Source organism: Vitis riparia, chromosome 14 (genome assembly GCF_004353265.1).
Source record: "Vitis riparia cultivar Riparia Gloire de Montpellier isolate 1030 chromosome 14, EGFV_Vit.rip_1.0, whole genome shotgun sequence".
Classification (NCBI taxonomy): Eukaryota; Viridiplantae; Streptophyta; class Magnoliopsida; order Vitales; family Vitaceae; genus Vitis; species Vitis riparia.
The window spans coordinates 10,338,664-10,360,320 of record NC_048444.1 but is presented as its reverse complement, the minus strand read 5'-3'; the positions used below and the strand labels follow the sequence as shown (position 1 = coordinate 10,360,320).

The 21,657-nt window shown below is 33.3% G+C and overlaps 1 protein-coding gene across 3 annotated transcripts; it reads left to right on the top strand.

Annotated features, from left to right (window-relative positions):
• The first annotated feature begins 230 nt into the window (after nucleotides 1-230).
• On the top strand, nucleotides 231-18,693 carry LOC117930274 (alpha/beta hydrolase domain-containing protein 17B-like). 3 transcript variants are annotated; one of them, XM_034850834.1, is made up of 5 exons: nucleotides 231-769; nucleotides 11,038-11,074; nucleotides 16,881-17,117; nucleotides 17,260-17,307; nucleotides 17,751-17,933. In XM_034850834.1, the coding sequence occupies exons 1-5, from the start codon at nucleotides 465-467 to the stop codon at nucleotides 17,775-17,777; spliced, it is 654 nt and encodes a 217-aa protein (XP_034706725.1). In that variant the 5' UTR covers nucleotides 231-464; the 3' UTR covers nucleotides 17,778-17,933. The 3 variants fall into 3 exon arrangements, with proteins under 3 accessions (XP_034706725.1, XP_034706724.1, XP_034706723.1); XM_034850833.1 differs by lacking the exon at nucleotides 17,751-17,933 and adding an exon at nucleotides 17,414-17,516; XM_034850832.1 differs by having other exon boundaries at nucleotides 233-769; nucleotides 17,841-18,693.
• The last annotated feature ends 2,964 nt before the right edge of the window (nucleotides 18,694-21,657 follow it).

Sequence of the window (21,657 nt, the reverse complement as noted above, 5' to 3'; positions counted from 1 at the left end):
GGCATATCATCTCTCCACTTTCAGGATCTCTAAGGTATAAACCTCACGTACACGGCATCACCTCCTCCAACATCACGTATCTCAATGCGAAACCCACCTCCCTCCACGTGGGCCCTACCGCCCCTACCGTACAACCCAACGTAGGTGCCACGTACAACTACGATCAGGCATACTTCTCCTATACACCCTTGTTTTGCCATACTCTTCCTATAAAGTCGCCGTCAGGCGACAATATCCACTCAACAGTCCCTCTCTCTCTCCTCTCTCTTTCTCTCTGAAAAAAAAACTCAAAAAGCTGTGTCCTGTAACGTTCAAAACCTCATAGATTCCTCGGAAAAGTCTCCACCACCACCTCCGCCATCGTCACCAACACCGCCCCGCCGCCGCCGCCGACGCCAGTTGGGATCTAAAGGGGTGAGGGGTGGGGGAAGCTTTATGAGTGAGCATGCTGTGATGAGAAGAAGATGGGCGGAGTGACGTCGTCGATCGCCGCGAAATTCGCCTTCTTTCCGCCTACCCCGGCGTCCTACGTAGTAGTGGCCGACGAATCATGCGGTGGCAGATTGTACATACCGGAGGTGCCCAGGAGGGATGACGTGGACGTGTTGAAGCTCAGGACCAGAAGGGGGAACGAAATCGTGGCCGTACACGTCAAGCATCCCAAGGCGACCGCCACTCTCCTCTATTCTCACGGTAATGCCGCCGATTTGGGTCAGATGTTTGAGCTCTTTGTGGAATTGAGCCTTCGTCTTCGAATCAATCTCATGGGGTAATTTTATTTATTTATCTATTTTCATTATTGTTGGTTTCTTTTAATCAATATAATAATTTTCTATTGGGTTAGCTTTGTGTTCAAAGCTCTAATTGAAGTTCTGCTTCTGGATTATGATTTTTTTCTAATTTTATTTCCCTGATTGGGTTGAGGCATTTAATTATGATGTTAATAAAGTTGAGGTTGCTTAATTTTGTGAAATGTTTATACAAGGCAAAAGAGTTCTTTCCTTTTAATTTTGGGAATTTGATGGGTTAAGATGTTGGAGATGCTTTCCATATATACCTCAGAAAGATAAGGATTTGGGTTTTTTCTTTTCTTTCTTCTTTTGCTTTTGTCTGCCTGTTTGTAATGACGTTATTCCATGGCCTTATGATGAACCGGGTCAGTTTGCAATATCAGGGATGAACATCCCGAGTATCATTCTTATTATAACCTGGTAAATGAGAGTAAGCATTAAAGGCTAATCTCGTTTCAGGTATATGCAAAGAAGAGAGAAGATTGGTCTGTCACAGAAAATTATTGTTTCTTAAAGTATAGTCTTTTATTTTTGGACATAGATGTTAGTGAATCTCTGGTTAGCGGACAAACTGATTTTTCTTGCTTTATGGATTGAGGCAATGATTATCAAAACCAGTGAAGGAAAAGGTTGTTAACAGAAGGATTTTCCTTCATGTTAGCTTACTAGCAATTTAAATATTGGTGTTCTTTTGGGGATGTAAGGTTTTCCTTGTCCCACGGGAAGAATGAAATTCAGGTTAAAAAAGTGTTAATGCTGATTAACTGGAAATGCTTGTCAAGTGGACTTTGACTGCTACTAATCATTAAGGCTGTCTAACCTTTTGATTATAATGTTAAGATATTTCAGTGTTCTTTATTTTATGAGATGGTATTTCTTCTATTGGATGTGTCTAGCTAGACATCCCAAATCTATTTGTTGTAATCTAATTTCTGTTAAATCATAATCAGAGGGGAAAAGCAATTGTATGTCAAAATGCAAATTTTCCATTTCTAGCATTGCCAATGTGCAGATAAGGTTAATTAGTGTGGTCGGGAAGACTAAGAAACATGTTAAAAAATTAAGATATTTGAGTTTGTTTCCTGAAGAGGATATGATCTACAATCTTTTCTGGTCAAACAATGACTGCTACCTAGGAGATTCCTGCTTATATATTTATTTGTTTATTTTATATGAAAATTGGAAATAAAACTTCCAGCTTCTTGAAGATTAATGGATAGATTGCTTATATGTCGGAAGTGTAAAGGAATTTGCTAATGACTACACCACAATAGGCATGTGGATCTGCTCAAGTAGTTTCTACAAAGTAAATTCAATTTGTGTACCGAATGTTTGTTGCATGGAGATGCATTCATGTTAGATGAATGTAAAATTCTAGATATTTGTAAAGAATTTAAGATGGGAGATATTGCCTTTCTTTGATATGCAAAAGATTAAATCAATTAAAAGTGCAAGGAAAAAAAAAAAAATGAAGGCACACATAAGTATACATGGTGTATACAAGAACTATAAAAGGCCATATGAAGCAAAGAAAGATGCACCAAAAAAATTAAAAAAAAAAAAAAAACCCAAAAAAATCTCTCTCCCAACTTAGAGCTTAGCTAGTTAATGAAGTCTAAAATGGACATAGAGTAATCACCCATATACACTCTTAACTAACTCTAAGAAGTTATACATAAAGGACTGTTTGATTGCTTAATTCACATTGTCAATGTTTTAAAAAGCTTTTCTATTCCTCATGGTCTAAAATAAATATAAAGGAGCTACTCTCCAAGCTTTTTTCTTCTTTTTCCAAATAAAGGATCATGCCAACTCAAAAGAATGTTTCTACTTGAGGACTTTGTTTCCCACTTTATTCCAAATAGGGAATAAATGAGTTGCCTTAAGATGAACACCTTTGTGCAATGGAGAAAGATATGATCACTTGTTTCTTCTTTTTCTTTGCAAAGATAACATCTAATTGGCAACTTCCATCCCTTTCTTTTGAGTTGGTCCAGTCTTAAGATCTTTCCCCATGCTGCTTCTTGAACAAGAAAAAACCTCCCTCAATGGAGTATTAGAATTCTTAACTGTGCTCGAAGGGAAAACCTCCATTCTTCCATTAGCTAGAAGAAGAAAATATTGTCCTCTACTTCCCTACTAATAGAAAGAGGAGTAGAGAGATTTAATTGAGAAATTGCTATTTTTTTATCTTAACCACAAAATATTGTCCTCTACTTCTCTACTAATAGTCTAACCTTGCAGTCTCCTAAAGAAAACCTCCCGTTCTTCAAGCTCCCAATCATGGATTTGTCTTAAGAATCAATGGTTCGAGCAGCCCCCCTCCCCTTCCTGCTCCCACATCTCAGCTACCCATGCATCTTTAACAATAATTATAGAAAACAATTTAGGGAAAGGCTCTCTCAATAAAGAGTTGTCACATCACCTAGTCTTCCTCCTTTTGATATATACTCTCTTCTATATAGCAATGTTTTTGAAATTTTTCTTCCACTGCATCCAAACCTTGAGGCGATCTAAACTTTGCTCCTAATTGAAGGCCCAAATAAACATGGGGGAGGGAACTCGCCCAATAGCACAAAATGCCAACTAGCTCTTCCACATTTTGTTAACTCCCCTAGGACCGGGATCAATTCACTTTTCTCTAAATTGATTTTTAAACCCAAGATTGCCTTAAACCGCATGAAAGACAAGGTTAAGTGCTCCAATTGGTCCTTGTTGGCATCACAAAGGATAGGAGTATTATTAACAAACTAAAAATTGGAAATTTTCAATACCACACCTCTTCTCCCATTGACTATTAAACCCTTGATGAAGCCCCCTTCTTTTTCCCTATTTGGAATGCTGGAGAGTTCCTCCATAGTCAACATAAAAAGGTACAGGGAAAGAGGGTTACTTGTCTCAAGTCCCTAGAACTTTGGAAATAACCTAATGGGGCGCCATCAACTAGACAGAGAAGCAAGCTATAGAGATGCATCATTTACTCCATCTAATCCACTTAGATCCAAAATCGCCATAGAAAAACCTAATTGATATGGTCATGTGTTTTTTGATATCTAACTTACAAACAATCCTATAGATGGAACTCTTCAACCTTGAGTCAATGACTTCATTTGGTATAGGAACTACTTCCAAGATTTGATGACCCTCAACAAATGCATATTGAAAATCTAAAACCACTTTTCCCACCACTCTTTTGAGATCGTTAGCCAAAACATTTTTTAGAAGTTTGTATAGTCCCCTCACTAAGCTAATTTGGTCTGAAGTTTTTTAAATCTTCTGCCACCCTTTCTCTGGTATTAGCACAAGTATGGCATTTAGGCTTCTTTCAAAGGACCCATGCTCATAGAACTCCTTAAAATATCCCATTACATCACTTTTCATGACCCTAACAAAATTGTCAAAAAGCCATGGATAAACCATCCAATGCTGGCGCTTTATCTTCACACAAGCAAGGAAGGGCAGCATAAACCTTCTCCTTCAGTAGTCCTAAATCTATTATGTCCAAAGATTCAAAGGCCAACCCTTTGATACTCGGCCTCCACTTTGTTAGTTTTGAAAGAATGTTGTGGAAGGCATTAGCCACCCCTTCCGTGATATTTGCTTCTTTCAATAGATTCTCCCACTCTATGGATACAAGAAAATGATGAAGTCTTGAAGCAATTTGATCATCCAAACCTCCACTCTAAGTAAATGGGCCTCCAATGAAAGGAAGGTCCTTCAATCGAAACTTCTCTAAGATCTTTGAAAAATGCCTCATTGCTTATGAGAGTTTTGAGCAGTTCCTCCTTTTCATAGTACATCTAACGATTTGAAATCTCCTCCTATACAACAAGGATGATTTTAAAGCTTGTAGCAGCCAACTTTTCTCAAAAATCCTCCCTCCCCTCACTTTGGACCAGCCTATACACCCCAATGAATATACACACAAAATCCTCCTCACAACTTCCAAAATGACAAGAGATTGAGAAATCCTCCTTCTCCATATCAATTAACTCCAACACCCGCCCCTGCTTGTTCCTTCGCTTTCACAACTTCCAACTCCAAAAACCTGCCCACACCTAGACTCTCCTCTCCTTCTACAATGACATATGTTGAACCTTTGTTTTTTGTAAACGTACAAGATCAACCATCTAAGATCTAATAAGAGATTTGATCGTTTTTCACTTTTCTATCTCATTGATCCCTTTGACATTCAAAGATAAAATTTGCAACTTCATTAGTCAACCTTTGCTAGTTCCCAACTATTATTCTTGTTCCTCCTACCCTTCCTTGATGCAGAACTATAGTTAATGGAACACTCTAGCTTCCTCAATTCCCTCTCAAATTTGGATCCAACACTTGGTTTTCTTTTTAATTCCCTGACTTAAGGTTTTATCTCCTTTTCTCAGCTCCATTCTCAGAAGGGCTAAATTTTTTCTTCAAACCCTTTTATTGGCATCCCCATGAATTTGCTAAAAGAAACAAGCTTGTTGAAATAGTCCCTAGAGAAGTAGGCCTCCCTATTAGACAAGTGGGGATGCTTTCCCTCTACACCAATTGTCCCCCCCTTTCACTCTCTTTGTTTCTTTGTTTGTGGACACTACCAACATGCCATCATTCAAAACTATATGCAAAGGCCCACTTGTTACGCCATTGAGCACATTGAAAGGCTCACCTCTTGGCTCCTCTAGCTAGACAAGCAACTGCCCACCTGTTCACTGAATGAGAGCCCATAGAGAGAGAAGAAGGAAAGAAAGCCCAATGCCTTAAGTAAGAAGAAGAAGGAGGGCATGTACTTGGGAAATGGTAGGCTTTGACCAAAAGAGCCTTGTTGCTAAGAGTAGATCTCTTCAAGGGCACCAAAGCAAGAGCTGACTCCTTTGAAGCACAAAGATGGCCATCCCTATCCTTCACTAAAGTGTTTTCGACCATCGAAGGAATGAGCACACCATGCTTTGTAATTCTGTAGTCACATGTATGCTTTATCATTCTCTAGTGAATGTATCACCCATGCGGTGTCCTCTACTAATGGTATAATATGTATTGATTTTTTCTTTCCAGCTGCATTCATTGATTGTAACTTTCCTGTTATCCCTTATTTCTTTTGTGTGTTTACACAAATAATAATAATAAAAAATTTCTTTAACATGTTAAAATTTTTATCCCAAAACTATGTAATTGACAAGTCTTTTCAGAAAGCTTTGATTTACTTTATAGTTGAGTTGTTGTTTCATGCATTTGATCTTATAGTCCACCGACATATGGAGATTGAAGTGTGCATCATGGATTGCTTCATTTGTCTTTGAATGAGGTATTAGGTGTATTTTGATAGTTGGGATTAGTTTTATGCGTTAAAATTCATGAAAGATGTTTTTATTAATTTTACGTGTTTTATTTTTTATTTTTTATTTTTAATAGTTTCTAAAAAAGATGATATATATTTTTGAAATAGTTATATCAAAGATGATATCTATATATATATATATATATATATATATAGTTTCTATTTTGTGAAAGAAGATTTTCTATTTTAATTGGAAGACTTTTTGGAATAGGAAATTTTTTTAAATAAATTGATTTTAGAAACTTTTTAGTCACAAGGAAACCCATAATTTTTTAAAAGTTTATTTAAAATTGAAATGATTTAAATTGGTTGAATTGTATTTAGAAACAAATTTCTTTCGGAAAGAAAATTCCTAGCTAACTTATTATAGGATCATTCATTTTTCAAATTCTTAAAATTAAGAGCTTCAGAGAAGAGAAATAAGAGATTTCTCCTTGCATAAGGTTTCATACTCTATTGTAGGATTTCTGCTTGTTCAAGATCAAGTCCTTACATGGATATCATTCTTTGATTTTGAATCCGTGTCCAAACTCTCATATCCTATAATTTCTTAGGTTCTTGTTAGACGAAGAGTGTGCCTTAGAGGAGTTCGAAGGTGTGCTTTGGGAGACATAAAGTGTACTTCAGTGGGCTTCGGAAGTCCACTTTGATAGACTTTCATAGGGGTTTCTGACTAAAAGGTGAACAAGGGCATAGGTGGCATTTTCATGATTTTGAAACATGGAAGAAGTAAGGTGAGAGTTCAAGGTTACTTCTCGAATTGGTAGCCTCAACACTTGAATTGTTGGTAAAACCTTGCAATTTTGTTTTAACTTTTAGTTTGAGATTTAGCAAGTGAGAGCTTGTGGTTTTTCCCCTTGGTAAAAAACTTTTAAGATTTCCGTGTATATACCATACATCCATTCTTCTTTATTTTTCTTGCAATTTGTGATCGGATTAGTCACTACATGCTTGGTGTAGTTGGATGGATGAATTAATTGGAAAAATTAGAAAGGTTCTAAATTTGGAAACATGGGTCATCCTCCTCTCAGTTTGCTTGAGTTACCAACATCTTTTTCATATGGAATAAGCCAAACTTGAGCAATAGATATTTGGAGGGTTGGGTCTGATACAAATGATTTCATACCTGTGTTCTACCTATAAAATATCCAAAACCATTGAGAGAAAAATATTAGGGTTTAGCATGGATACACCGACCTAGCCTGTTGAGGTCCCTACTTGCGACTCAATTTCATTTTTGAGGCATTTATTTCATGAACCGAGAATAGGATTTTTATCAAAACCAAATGAAAAAGGTATCCACTTTTTGATTTCCATTTTCATTTTTTTCCCTAATAAAAATTTGTTCTCATTGATGTTAGAATACTAGACACTATCCACATCAATAATTACTCTAATGGATGTTTAAATCAAGTTTGAACCTGATTTGTTGCAATCCAAATCCTAAATACTCACACACTTTGTTCTTGCTATTAATTTTATTTTTAATACAAAATTGTAACTCAAAAATTATTGTGTAATGTTTGATACTATCAATTGCATTGTGGTTAAATAAAGAAGATATGATTGAAAATAACAAATTCACGTTAATAATGTTTTATATAAAATTTTATTTTATTTATTTGTGGTAGGCCTTGCAAAGTATTACTATTTTACTTTTGTCATTGAATTAATTATTTTAATTAAACTTAATTAATTTAATAGTGTAAAGATGAAGTTTGTGTATATTTCTCTCCTTTGTATTTTTTTCCCCAAGTGGGATTTGACACTTGGTTAGTTTTTAACCTTTTTGTACATCTTTGAAGGATTGCACATACTTGTATTTATCTTTTTAAGATAAATGAAGATGCTTGTTTCTTTTCCAAAAAAAAAAAAAGAAAAAAAAGAAAAAGAAAAAGCAGATGGAGTTTCTCTATCTTTTTTTTTTTTTTTTTTTTTTTTTTTTAATAGTGTCAAGAAATCAATTTCCAAATAAAAATAGTTCTTTAAATATTTGAGTCTTTATGTGAATATCGTATTTGAAGAACGTTGAAAAGGGCTTAGGCCTCATGCCTCTAGAGAGTGAGACACGTTTTGTCACATTTTTTATTCTTTTTTTCTACTTTTTCTGATAAGCAATTGACACCTTGTGTCATTTTTTTTACGGGTAATAAGAATATATATATATATACAAAAAATATGTGAAGTGCCTAAACCAAAGGCACAACAAAGTACACATAATGCATACATGGTCACTTGAAAATATGCAAGAAGAAGAATGAGGAGAGGAACAAAAAACAAACCCCTCTCACCCCCTCTCGTTATTTTGAACTAATCCAAACTACGAAACCCATCATGGTCAGAAGATAATCATTTATTATTTATAAAAGATAGTTTAATTGCTTGTTCTTTTTGTTTTGAATCTTTAAAGTCTCTTTTGTTTCTTTCCATCCATTGTGTCTAGAACAGACACAAAAGTGACCCTCCAAGCTTTTTTTTCCACTTCTTGCCCATGGCGGAACCATGTTAGGTTAATGAATATCTTTATATTTTCGAATGCATCACCCAAACCACACAAAATAGAGAGAAAATCAATTGCCACGGGATACATGCTATAGGCAATGGAGTAGCAAATGATTAACCAATTCCTCGTCCAATTTACACATATAGGATCTGTTTGGCATACTCCATCCCCTTCTTCTAAGTTGATTGATATCAAAATTTTGCCCCACGAGGCCCCCCAAGCAAAAAAAGTCACCTTTCTAGAATCCAGCGATTCCAAACACAGTTTGCGGGAAATGACTTACTTGTTCCTTGGACTAATGAAAGGAGAAGGATTTGATGGAGAACTTGTCACCCTTGGAATACTTCTACTCCAAACAATCCTCCTCACTCCTAACTAAGCAAGCTTGGAGTTTTTAGAGAAAGTCCATCACTCCTTCAAGCTTTCAAGAAAAGTGAGGGCTCTACCAACCACTTTCCCCATACTGCTCCCCAATATCTGCTACCCATGCATCTTTGTTTGTGGCTAAAACCAAAAAGACAAAAAAGATTCTTCGAAAGATGAACCATCACTCCATCTATCTTTCCAACGTTTGATGCTTCTTCCATTGCCAATAGAGAAGCGAACTTTGCCTTGGATTGAGTCTCATGCTTTTCTGATTGTTTTCCACACACCCATCCCATAACCATTTCTCGCACCATTTGAGAATAGGTTCTCAATAAACATGAACAATGTGACATTTTCCTTGTTACTCATCTTGACTCAACCAAGCCTTTGGTACCTGCTACTTATGGTTACTAATGACATTTTTGCCATTCTGCCGTAGAATGGCAAGTACCAAATGAAATCATAGGTCATCTCACTCTTAGTAAGGACTTTGGCATTCATTTTTGGCATTATGAATGGAATTTATTGTTGCATGGTTCGCAATTGGTTCCTATAAGAAGATAACCACCTTATTGAAAATTTTTAGTATATCAAAATGATACCCCATCTCCCCCCTCCCCCCCCCCCCCCCCCCCCCCCTGGAACCATGTCTTTGTGATAGTTGAAAGGCACCTCCAATTAAGAAACACAACCATTACAATAATAAATGAGAGAAAATTTATTTTTGCTAAAATTGTTTAGTAAGGGTTTTGTATTGAAAAAGCTTTATTAGTAACATGGACTCCAGGGGAGTGAATTATCATGAATAAGTTTATATTCTAGATCTAGTAATATTTTTTTCTTAGATTTTATGTTGATATCATGCACCCTACCCCACTAAGAAAGCAATCACCTTTGCAGGAAAAGTAAAAGAATGGACACATGATACGTACGTAGAGACTTGTAAGTATTTCTACCAAAAGGGCAAAACAACAGGTTTTCACATTGCAAATCTCCTCTAAAAGTTAAAAATAAGATACAAGGTGAGGCAGGAGCATTTGAGAATTTGTTAAGTTCCAACCACCTTAGTGCTATAAAAATAGAATTGTTTTACAATTAGGAATTCACTAGTTCATATAGATTTAGGTTTCATGAACTGATTAGGCTTTTGTTAGTTTTCTGTTTTATATAGGCTTCTATTTTATGTTTTCTTATTAGAATAATTCAATCATGATAAGTGCTGTTTTACTATCATACTGAGGATTAGGATTAACTTTATAAATACCTAGGACCTAGACAATGATGTGGTTCAACATATTGAAGTTGTGTCTGCTGTAACAGGGTTAGTATTAAATTTGTGATGGAGGTAGCTTGTGTATACCAAAGTGCTCCTATCTCATTTAAAGTTGAGGAACCAGCATTTATTTATCCTAATTTTTGAGAAGATTCTTATAGAAAAACCTAGTATGGTTACTTCTAGTTAAGCTTCTTAAATGGTCCTTTTTTTACGTTGTTGCTCTTTGTAGGCCAGTTTTGTTGGAGCATTAGAAGATTACAACTTACCATTGCAATCAATTGTATCGGTTAGTTAGATATATGTGTGCTACATGCTAAAATACATATTTCAAGTCCTGGGCTATCAAATAATGTATCACATACTTTATGTGGCAAGAATTATTTTTTCCCTACATATATTCTTAGTCCTTTTTTTATATGCAATTAAGTAGTATGCATTGAAAGATGCCTAACAAAAAGGGGGCGTGAGCCTAGTACATAAGAGGTACATGGCATGCACCAAGGCCTTTATCAGTCAATTTGGAACTTTGCTCATTTTACATGTGTTTTGCTTAATGACAAACTCTTCAATGAGAGCTTGAGATCTGGAATCCAAGCTGGGTTGCACAGATACAAATTTCCTTACATGAGATTTAGCAATATTCTTAGAGCCATATACAGATTCTTGTAAACAGAATTTGATTTTTATTATAAATGTTAGAGATGAAATAGAACCATTTTTTATGTTGTTGACAGTTTTATCTCATTGCCTGAGTCTGGTATATATATGATTTTTCCAGGTATGACTATTCTGGCTATGGACAATCAGCTGGAAAGGTTAGATGCTCTGCTTCTCCATTTGTAATTTTTCTGTGGGGGAAAAAAGGGTCTCTGCTTATGTTGCCTTCAGCACTTCTCTATTTAATTTAATTAAATAGTCACTCAGCATTGCTTTTATTGCCTTTTTATTTTTCATTTTTACATTTGGAGGGCCTACATTATATACATTTCTGTTTGCCTAGAATGGAAAACTATGATCTCATAAAAGTATAACTATAGACTTGTATGGACTCTGACATATGAACATTTATTTGCTATGCTCAAAGTTCTATTCTTCTAAGTTTCATCTTCATCCTCCTAAAAGGCAAAAAACCTCAAAATATGACAACAAAAAGATATATTAAGCAAAAGTCATCATTCTTTTTTTATTACAGCATTGCAGTTAGTATTCGTATTATTAGAATAACATATGTTACACTCAGATAACACCTCACTGATATTCCTTGGCACAATAGTTGCACTTAAGCTTTGATTTTCCATGTGTACCTCTAACCACATGAGTACTGTGCTTCCACATAAGATCACTTAAGCTTCAATAATCCATGTGTGGCATTAACCACACAAGTGCAGAATTTCACATAAGATCATTTTCAATTTCTTCTTTTGGTCATCCATTTTAGCCATTTAAATATTAATATGCTGATCTTATTAAGGGAAAAAAACAATTGAAAAACTTAATTATGTTAATAATGATCAAAATAGTCAGATGTGTTCATAATGTATTAATCATCTACTGTTGATATGTATCATTTTATGTGAAAATATATAAATTGTACCATATCCTATGTATTGCATTGTTTATATAAGTTTTGCACAACTGTGTGATTATTATTAGTGATATGAGCAGTTCAATGTTTCTAAGATTTAACATTAAATATCTAAACTGAAACTGGTAGGCAGTGATTGGCATCCCTCTGAATGACATATCAACTATTTTGCCTCATCAATCTCACCAAGAAAAAGGGATATTGAATTATAAAGGAGCATGAATTTTTGTCTCTGATACTGCTTCTCTTTAGGCTTCTTGTTCCAAGGTTTTTAAGGGGATTCCCCCTAATGTGTTACAACTTGATTAGCTAGCAGTGTGTGGCTCCAATGGGTCGGTCTAACCTAGAGAGTTTGTTTATTTTTGCATTGTATATTCTTGTTTTTGTATTCTTGTAGTTTAGATTTTCTTTGGTGGGAGGATTCCTCATCCTTCTCTTGTACTTATTTTTTCTATCAATATATCTCTTTGTCGTTTCCTACAATTTTTTATTTTTTATTTTATTTTATTTTATTTTTGTCTTTGATACTGTCGTTTGGGATAATCATTTTATTTTATTATTATTATTTTTTGTGTAAACATTTGGAACAATAATCTCATCCCTCAGAAAACTCAGTAAGAAGCCTAGGGCAACATTTACTCACTACCTTTTTGCTATACAATGTTGAGTCACTTTGTCTGCCTTTATTTATGGTTACTTGATCTACTTGAATGATTCTCTCCCACATAATTTTAAAAGGTGCAAAAGTCTCCTACAGCTTAGGCACAAGGCACAACACAAGGTGTGGGTTTGAGTGAAGTGAAATCGACCTAGGATGCATATCGATTTTATAACATATGATTCAAAATCTTATCCAATCAATAAAAAACTTAGGATTCAAAATATTTAAAAGAAGCATTCAATAAAACATAATGAAATTGATCTATAAAAAAATAAAAAAGTAATGAAATTATATACATTTCAATACATAATTAGAAATTTCAAGAATAAAAGTGTTTAAAAAGAAAGAATAAAGTCGACAAGGTGTGCCTCTTCATGAAGGCGCATGTCTGGGCAAGTGATGTGCTATAACTAGGGAGCGGTTGTGCTTTAAGCGTGCCTTTTAGAACTATGCTCTCCCATCCTCAATTCCAATAAGTTCAAGCAAATTGTGAAAGACTTATTTCTTTTTTGACAGATAAGAAGCAATTGTATTGAAAAGCGCCAAAAAAGGTGCACCAAGGTACATATGATGTATACAATGGCTGCCACAAAGAGCCCAAAAAAGGTGGGAAAACAAAAAAATACTCCCTCAAACCGAACCTAACCAATCAATGAAATCAAATATGGACATCGATCCATTGCCTATAAGCAACTTGGACCAAGAATACAAACTACATAGAAATAGGACTTTCAGTTTATGATAAGAGAGGTCCTCATTGTCAAATGATCTTCTATTTCTCTCCTACCAAATTATCCAAAAAAGGCGTAAAGGAGTAGCTCCCTAAACTTTTTTCCACTTCTTCCTCGCAAAAGAACCATTCCAACCTAACAAGGTGTTTTTTATGGAGGAGTGAATCACCTATGAGATACCAAAAAGAGAGAACAAAAGCTACCACAACTCCCTCGCCTTGCTACAATGCAGAAGAATGTGATAAATTGAATCTTCATGAGTGTGATGAAGAAAACATCTATTGGCCAAAGATCAACCTCTTTGTTGTAATTAATCAAGAGTCAAAGCTTTTCCCTAGGTCATCTCGCAAGCAAAGAAACTCACTTTAAGTGGAGTCCAAGCATTCCACATAATAACAGATGGGAACGATTCAAATCTCCCTTCTTCTAGGCTAGAGTAAAGTGACCCTAACAAAGAAAGATTTACTCTTTGCCTCTAACCAACACACCTTGTCTTTTACTGCCTCAACTACCCCCTTAACAAGTAGTTTTGCAAAGAAAGCTCCACATCCTCAATCTCCCAATTGTTTGGATGCCTAGAGAATCTACGAGTCCACACACCTCCACCATTAGAGTGAGATCACAAGTCCGCCACCCAAGCCTCCTCATGGTTCAAAGTATTGGCCGACTCGTATCTGCCTTGAACCTTTCTATGTTGAGTCTGATACCCGATATCATCTTCAATACAAACCCAACTAAGAACCGGTTAAACTCGGTTGACTCGGTCGAGATTTTGAGCGGACTTGATTGAAATTACGAGTTGAAGGAGAAGAAGCAATCAAAAAATATTTTTTTTTTTCCCTTTCAAATCACACAAAAAGCAACCAAAATTGAGAAATCTCTAAAAAAAAAAAATGAGAGTTCTCTTCAAAAGAAAAAAATTTTCAAGACCATGAATGTGAAGGAGAAGGAGAAGAAGAAAGCTTCATGTCGGTGATGTAGTTGTGCTGATTGTCTGATGAGAAACATCACATTCTTCCATCAATGACGATCTTTGCATTTTGGTGTTGCCTCTGCTTGCTCGATCTCCGTTGTGTTTGCGGTGTTGTTTGGGTGTGCATTGTAGAGAGGCAAAACTGCAAATTGGGTATCTTGTGGTGTGAATAAGTGATGTTTGGGATTGGGAATTGAAGAAAAGGGCTTAATGTATTGTTTTATATAAAAATGATTTATTATTTTGGATGTTCATATATTTGCATCAATTTACTTTATATGCCAATGATATTTGGAATTGGGAATTTGAAAATTATTATTTTATATATTAAATATGGTATGAATGACTTTAATTTAGGTAATGTACTATTTTACATGGTAATGTTATTATATAAGGTGTATTATTTTATATGCTAATTTATTGTTAATAATTTATGAAATCATTTCGTTTATTATTATGTTAATATATTTTTAAGTTGATTAATTTCTTAATTCATTTAATTATATTAAAATAATTTTTATAATTTTTTGAACTTCTTAAGTATCTTATTTTGCTTATCATCCGATATCGAACCGAGATGCCGATACCAATGTGCCTTGGAACCCTCCAAGTTGATGACCAATACCGTGATTTTGAACTATGAGTCTCCTTGGAAGTAGCTAAGGCAACCATTTATCCTTCCAAAACTTTACCCTTCTCCCATTACCCACCGAGAAGGAAATCCTGCAATTAACTTGTCTCCCACAAATTTCTTATAGCCTTCCATAACCCAACACCATAACCCTCGTTTACTTCCTTAGAACACCAACCCCTTCAACTTCCCCATGCTTACCACTTATGATTTGTCAAATGCCTATTTCTTGAGGTTTCCTTAGTGCAGTGCTGCTGAAATTGCACGTTCTGTTGAGGCTTACATGGGTGCATGCTCATGCTTCAAGCTTGCCAGACACCAAATATGCACACACGTACATAAACAGATGCACGCATCATAGAGTGGGAGAGAAAGAAGAAATAGAAGGGGTGGGGTGGGATGGGGAAAAGGCTGGGGCTTACATTTTGAACCTTGTGATGCATGTGCACACGCTGAGAAGCAGTACAATGCTTAGAAATTGGAATGAGTGTTGATCTAGAAAAATATTTATTTTGCAAGATCACATTGATGTGGTGCAGCACAATATTATGATATAGTCATTTTTGTGTCATCTACCTTTTAGCTCATGCTGGACTGCAAAGTCTTTCATCATGCTCTCTGGTTCATGAATAGGTCTTCTAACTGGAACTGTTTCAATCCATGGTTTAAGATTTCAAACCCATCACCATTTTAGTAGGTTTATATTTAGTTGAATTGGAAATAGAACTTCATACCAGATTGGAATCTGATGATACTTCATAGAAGATAATGTAATTGTTTATAAAAATTATAATTTTTGAAAAGATTTTGGATAATGCTTCTTAAGTATTGAAAATTTCGAAAGGCCTAAGAAAATAGTGAATGTTTTGACTTCACGTGCCGTGCATCAGAAGCAACTACCTTATGGTTTTTGAAGAATCTTAGAAAAAAATGAGTATGCGCACATGTATAGATGATATACATGCTCTTTATCTATGTCCCAAAATCTCTTTATTATTATTTTTCAGAGAAACTCTTTATTTTCCCATTCTCATTTGCCAGTTTTGCTCCTGTTTGTGTTTGTGTCTATTGTTTTCTTTTTTCTTTTAACCTAATGGAACACAAATAACTATAATAATAATGATGATAATGATGATGATGGTAATAGTAATATCACTGCTAGAATCATTCGTACCCCTATAAATTCTAAATTTCTTTGGAAAATCTGATTTTTTCAGATACTTGAATTCCATATTGTTTGTTGCTTTATCCACTTGGGTGAGTAAAGAAAATTTTACGGTGCAAAGGTTGTGGGTTCAGGCTGTATGGCATGTCAAGAGTGAGGCATGCTAACACGCAGAAAATCCACTGTTGTTTCCAACATCTGGCTATGTAACACATAACTTTTATCATACTTGTCTTCCTACCTTCATTCTTATTTTATGCAGCAGATTGCATTAACATAATTATCATTTGAAACTATAAATTATTTTAGCATATAGAATCATATGATCATGCATTGCTTCCTTGAAATCTTTAATTTTGCTATCAAAATAAATAAATAAAAAAGAACAGAAAAGAAAAATCTTTCTACATTGCAGCTTTTGTTTGGTCAGTGAGGATGATGCTTGGCCACATGCTTCGTAACCAAAACACACCTGGTCTAAGTGCATAACTAGGATTGTTGGATGACTTTGGATTTGGATGCACGGATATCTCTTAGTCCAATAAATAAGATGTATCATGGAACATTAATAATCAGGAATTTATACTGGGTTCTCATTAGGTAGAATATTTCACCAGTGAACTCTTTTATTGTCTAGAAGAATCCTATACTTGGAGGCCTTGTATACCGCCCATAAACTATCGTTGTGCCTCCTACTTTTCTTAGGTGCCTTTAATGAATTTCTTTCTTGTTTGCCTATCAAAAGAGAGAAAAAAAAAGATTGCTGTACTTGGGATGAACTTTGACATGTTTAGTTGCTTAGGGATATAATCATTTCTATTATGTACCATTTGCACATAATATAACATTCATCCATCCCTTTTTCTTTGGAACAGCCATCAGAATGTAATACATATGCAGACATTGATGCAGTATATAAATGCCTTAAGGAGCAGTACGGGGTTAAAGATGAGCAATTAATATTATATGGTCAGTCTGTTGGTAGTGGTCCTACAATTGATCTTGCTTCACGTGTATCAAACTTGAGAGGTGTGGTCTTACATAGCCCAATTTTGTCTGGGTTGAGGGTATTGTACCCTGTCAAACGGACATACTGGTTTGATATTTACAAGGTATTTCCATCATACTATCGTGGCTAGATTAGTCAGATAGTGGAGTCATATTTTTATTTTTATTTTTAATTCTTTTCTCTTTACTTTTGTTTTTATTTTTTATGGGTGATTGGGGCTCACTTCTTTGCTTTGTTCTTTTCAGAATATTGACAAAATTGGTATGGTGAGATGTCCTGTTCTTGTAATTCATGTAAGTATTGCTTGCTGTTTTCATTCAATCTCTCCTTTTTGGTTTCATTTCAAATTTGTTTTTTGTATTCCTCTCATTCTTATTCTATGACTATATGCATTGTCAGATATGGGATTACTGTTACTTGGCATGGAAATTCTTTCTTAACTTGAGATATCATTGATAGCAGCTTTGCTACTATAAATTGGGAAAGAAATTATATTTGTTAAGATAATCATATTTGAACTTTCATCTATCAAAAAGAAAAGGAAAAAACAAAAAGAAGGCTTTCAGTTTTCATGTGTTTCCTATATCAATAACTTCAAAGACAAGCCCCTTTGGTTATGCTCTTGAACCTCCAAGAAGGATAAAAAATGAAAAAAGTTGGTCACTTGTAACAGGTTAAGATGCACTCTATTGTATTATTCCAAAATTTATGTGACCGTATGTTTTGCTTTCCATAGTGGTGGATCACAGCAGAAAGTAGTTAAACTCCAATTCAGAGAGTTTTCTTTGAAGCAAATTCAGTGATAAAGCTAGTATTTTATCTTCAGGGGACGGCTGATGAAGTTGTTGATTGTTCCCATGGGAAGCAGCTTTGGGAGCTTTGCCAGGAAAAGTATGAACCATTATGGTTAAGTGGAGGTGGACATTGCAATCTTGAGCTTTATCCAGAATTCATTAAACATCTGAAAAAATTTGTGCTGACTATTGGCAAATCGAAGGCGGCCACAAATGGTTCTAAAAAAACAGCAGTAGACTCTGACAGTCAGAGCAAGACATCTGAAAGTGGAACTTCAGATGCGTTTGAATTGAGCACTGACCTTCCGGAAGCATCTAGAAACAGTTTAGATAGTCGACTTGAGAAGTCAAAGAAGACGAACAAGCCTGAAAAATCTCGGATGAGCACTGACCATGTTGACAGGTTTAGGAGAAGAAAAGGCTTAGTCTGGTGACTCCTACACGAAGAGTGTTCTAAATAAGTTTTTGTGCTAATAACCACTTGAGAAGGTATTTATTCTTTGCTTGTGCTCCTGTATGATGCATCAACTCTAAACAACAAGTGTTGTCAAATTGAGTGTGACTCTTCATATGAAATGTTCCAAGTCATGTGTATTGCTCAGAGGATAAATTGATAATGGGAAGGAGCTTGCATCTGTATTTCTTCTGTAAAATTAATAGTTTTGAACATGGAATATCTTGCAGTTCCATTGATCATGTTACTTCAAATTTGTTGGTTCAATCCTTCAATGTTTCTTGCATTCTGTGATGGAAAACATCAGACAAATCCATGAGATCTTTACATCAATGGCCTCTCTATTGGTTGTGAAGCCCTTCTCCGGTTCTGTAAAATCCTATTTTTTCTTTAATTTTAGTTAGTGAAGTAGGTATAATCATTTTTAATCACTTTAGAAGGTATTATCCATATTACCCAGGCACATAAATCTGATTTGGCATAGAATTTAATTGTCACTAAAGCTGTATTCAGGTGATAAGATTTTCACCTTGCTTCCAGTCATTGGTTGTTTTTGTCTGTTTTTAGTTCATCTTTTAAACTTTATTTATTCAAAGTCCTCCAATTTCAGTTTTATTATGATTTATTTTACTATAGCCAAGTGCATTACAAAATGTGCTATTTGAATGGGGTATTGTGAATGATTATGATTTTGAATTCCTTTACTTGATATTCATATTCTTCATTGAGCAGTACCGGATATTGGGATGTTATTCCTTTACCAGATATTCATTTTGTGGAAAAGGCAATTTGATTCAGGCTGGCAAACCACTCGTGTCAAATTTCTTCAAAATTTAGGACTAAGGGACTTTTGACGAGAGTCCGGTAATTTTAAAAAATTATTCTTAAATTATCATAGCAAAAAAAGTTATTCCAAATGTATGGTAGTTTTTGCCAGGTAGGAGAGAGGGGCACGGATAAATTTTTTTTTAAAGCAAAATCGTCTTTTGAAAAGACGATTTAAAAAAAAAAATTTAATGGAAATAAAAACAAATTCAAAAGGGAAATCGTCTTTTTACAAAAAATTGGAAATCTAAATTAATTTAAAAAAAAAAATCAAAAGGGAAACCGTCTCTTTATTATAAAAAAATTAATATAAAAAAAATATCAAATTTAAAAAAAAATTTAATATTACAAAAAATAAATTTTTTTTCAATAAAATCCCAAATTAAAAAAAATTAATATTACAAAAAATTGGAAATCCAAACTAGTTTAAAAAAAAAATTCAAAGGGAAATCGTCTCTTCAAGAGACGATTTTCCCATTTAAAAAAAAAAAAAAAATTCAAAAGGTAAATCGAAAAAATTCAAAAGGTAAATCATCTCTTCAAGAGGGAAATCGTCTCAAGAGACGATTTCCCATTAAAAAAAAATAATATTACAAAAAATAAATTTTTTTTAAAAAATCCTAAATTAAAAGAAAAAATTAATATTAAAAAAAATTGGAAATCCAAACTAAATTAAAAATATATATATATTCAAAGGTAAAATTCCCATAAAAAAAAATCCCAAAGGGAAATCGTTTCTTGATTTCCCATTAATATTACAAAAAATAAATTTTAAAAAAATTCCCAAAATAAAAAAAAATTAATATTACACAAAATTGGAAATCCAAACTAAATTAAAAAAAAAATTCAAAGGGAATTTGTCTCTTTAAGAGACGATTTCCCATTAAAAAAAAAATTAATATTACAAAAAATTGGAAATGATTTTCCAAACTAAATTAAAAAAAAAAATTCAAAGACGATTTCCCATTAAAAAAAATTGGAAATGATTTTCCAAACTAAATTAAAAAAAGGGAAAAAAAATCAAAGACAATTTCCCATTAAAAAAAAATAATATTACAAAAAATTGGAAATCCAAACTAAATTTGTAATATTAATTTTTTTTTAATTTGGGATATTTTTTAAAAAAATTTATTTTTTGTAATATTAATTTTTTTTAATGGGAACGATTTTTTTTTTTAATCGGAAATCCTTTCCCTTTGAATTTTTATTTTTTTTAAAAAGATTAGTTTGGACTTCCAATTTTTTGTAATATAATTTTTTTTAATGGGAAATCGTCTCTTCAAAATATGATTTCTCTTTATATTTATTTTTTTAAAAAAATTAGTTTGGATTTTCAATTTTTTGTAATATTAATTTTTTTTAATGGGAAATTGTCTCTTTAAGAGACGATTTCCATTTAAATTTTTTTTTTTAAAATTGTCTTTTCAAAAGACGATTTTGCTTAAAAAAAAATTTATTGGCAAAAACTACCATACATTTGGAATTACTTTTTCTCTTACGGTAATTTAAGAATAATTTTTTTAAATGACCGTACTCTTGTCAAAAGTCCCAGGACTAAGTGGGTGTTTGGTAACACTTAATAGATATTATTTAATGACTTAATTGATTTTAAGTTAAATTATATTTAATTTGTTGACTTAAAACTTATTATTTAGTTTTTATTTAAATATTGGGGTTGTTTGATAAAATTAACTTAAAACTTATTTTAAATTATTAAATTGATATATTTATTTTTATAAATTATAATTAGGGCAAACCAAGTTGAGTAATAGTGGAGGTTGTGGAATAACTAAAGAAATTTTGAAAGTAATAAGGGTAAATGAGGTAAAAAAGTAAAATAAATATATGAATTTAAGAATAAGTTAATTATTTTTATTTATTACTTAACGTTGGTTTTTATTTTAAGTCATATTATTTTACCAAACACACTTAATTTATTTAATAACTTATATTAAATTATTAAGTTATTAAGTTGATTTACTATACATCCATTAAGGAGGTCTTTGGTAAGCTTAATACTTATTACTTAATAAATTGAGTTGATTTTAAGTTAAATTATATTTAAGTTATTGAGTTGATTTTTTTCTTTTTCATAAAATTAACTTAAAATTTATTCTAAATCATCAAATTGATATATTTATCATTAAAAAATATAATTAGAGTAAATGAGATAATGTAACAATGGAGGTCCTGTAGTAGTAAAAGAGATTGTGAATGTAATTATGATAAAAAGATAAAAATAACATATAAACTTAAGAATAAGTTAATTGTTTTTACTTATTATTTAAAGTTATTTTAAACTTTAAATTATACCATTAAGTTATTTTATCAAATATAATTAACTCAATGACTTAAATTAAATTGTTAAGTTGATTTATCGAATATGTACTAAATGTCCTTAAAAAAAGAAAAAAAAAAGAAAAACCGGACTGGGATATGAGCTTGAGGATAACGTTTTAAGAATTGAATCATCCTTTGATTATTGGATCACGATTTAATGACTGTATCAATGAATCATGTTCGAAGGTTGATGCGAGCATGACTATTATTATAATTTTAATATTATTAAT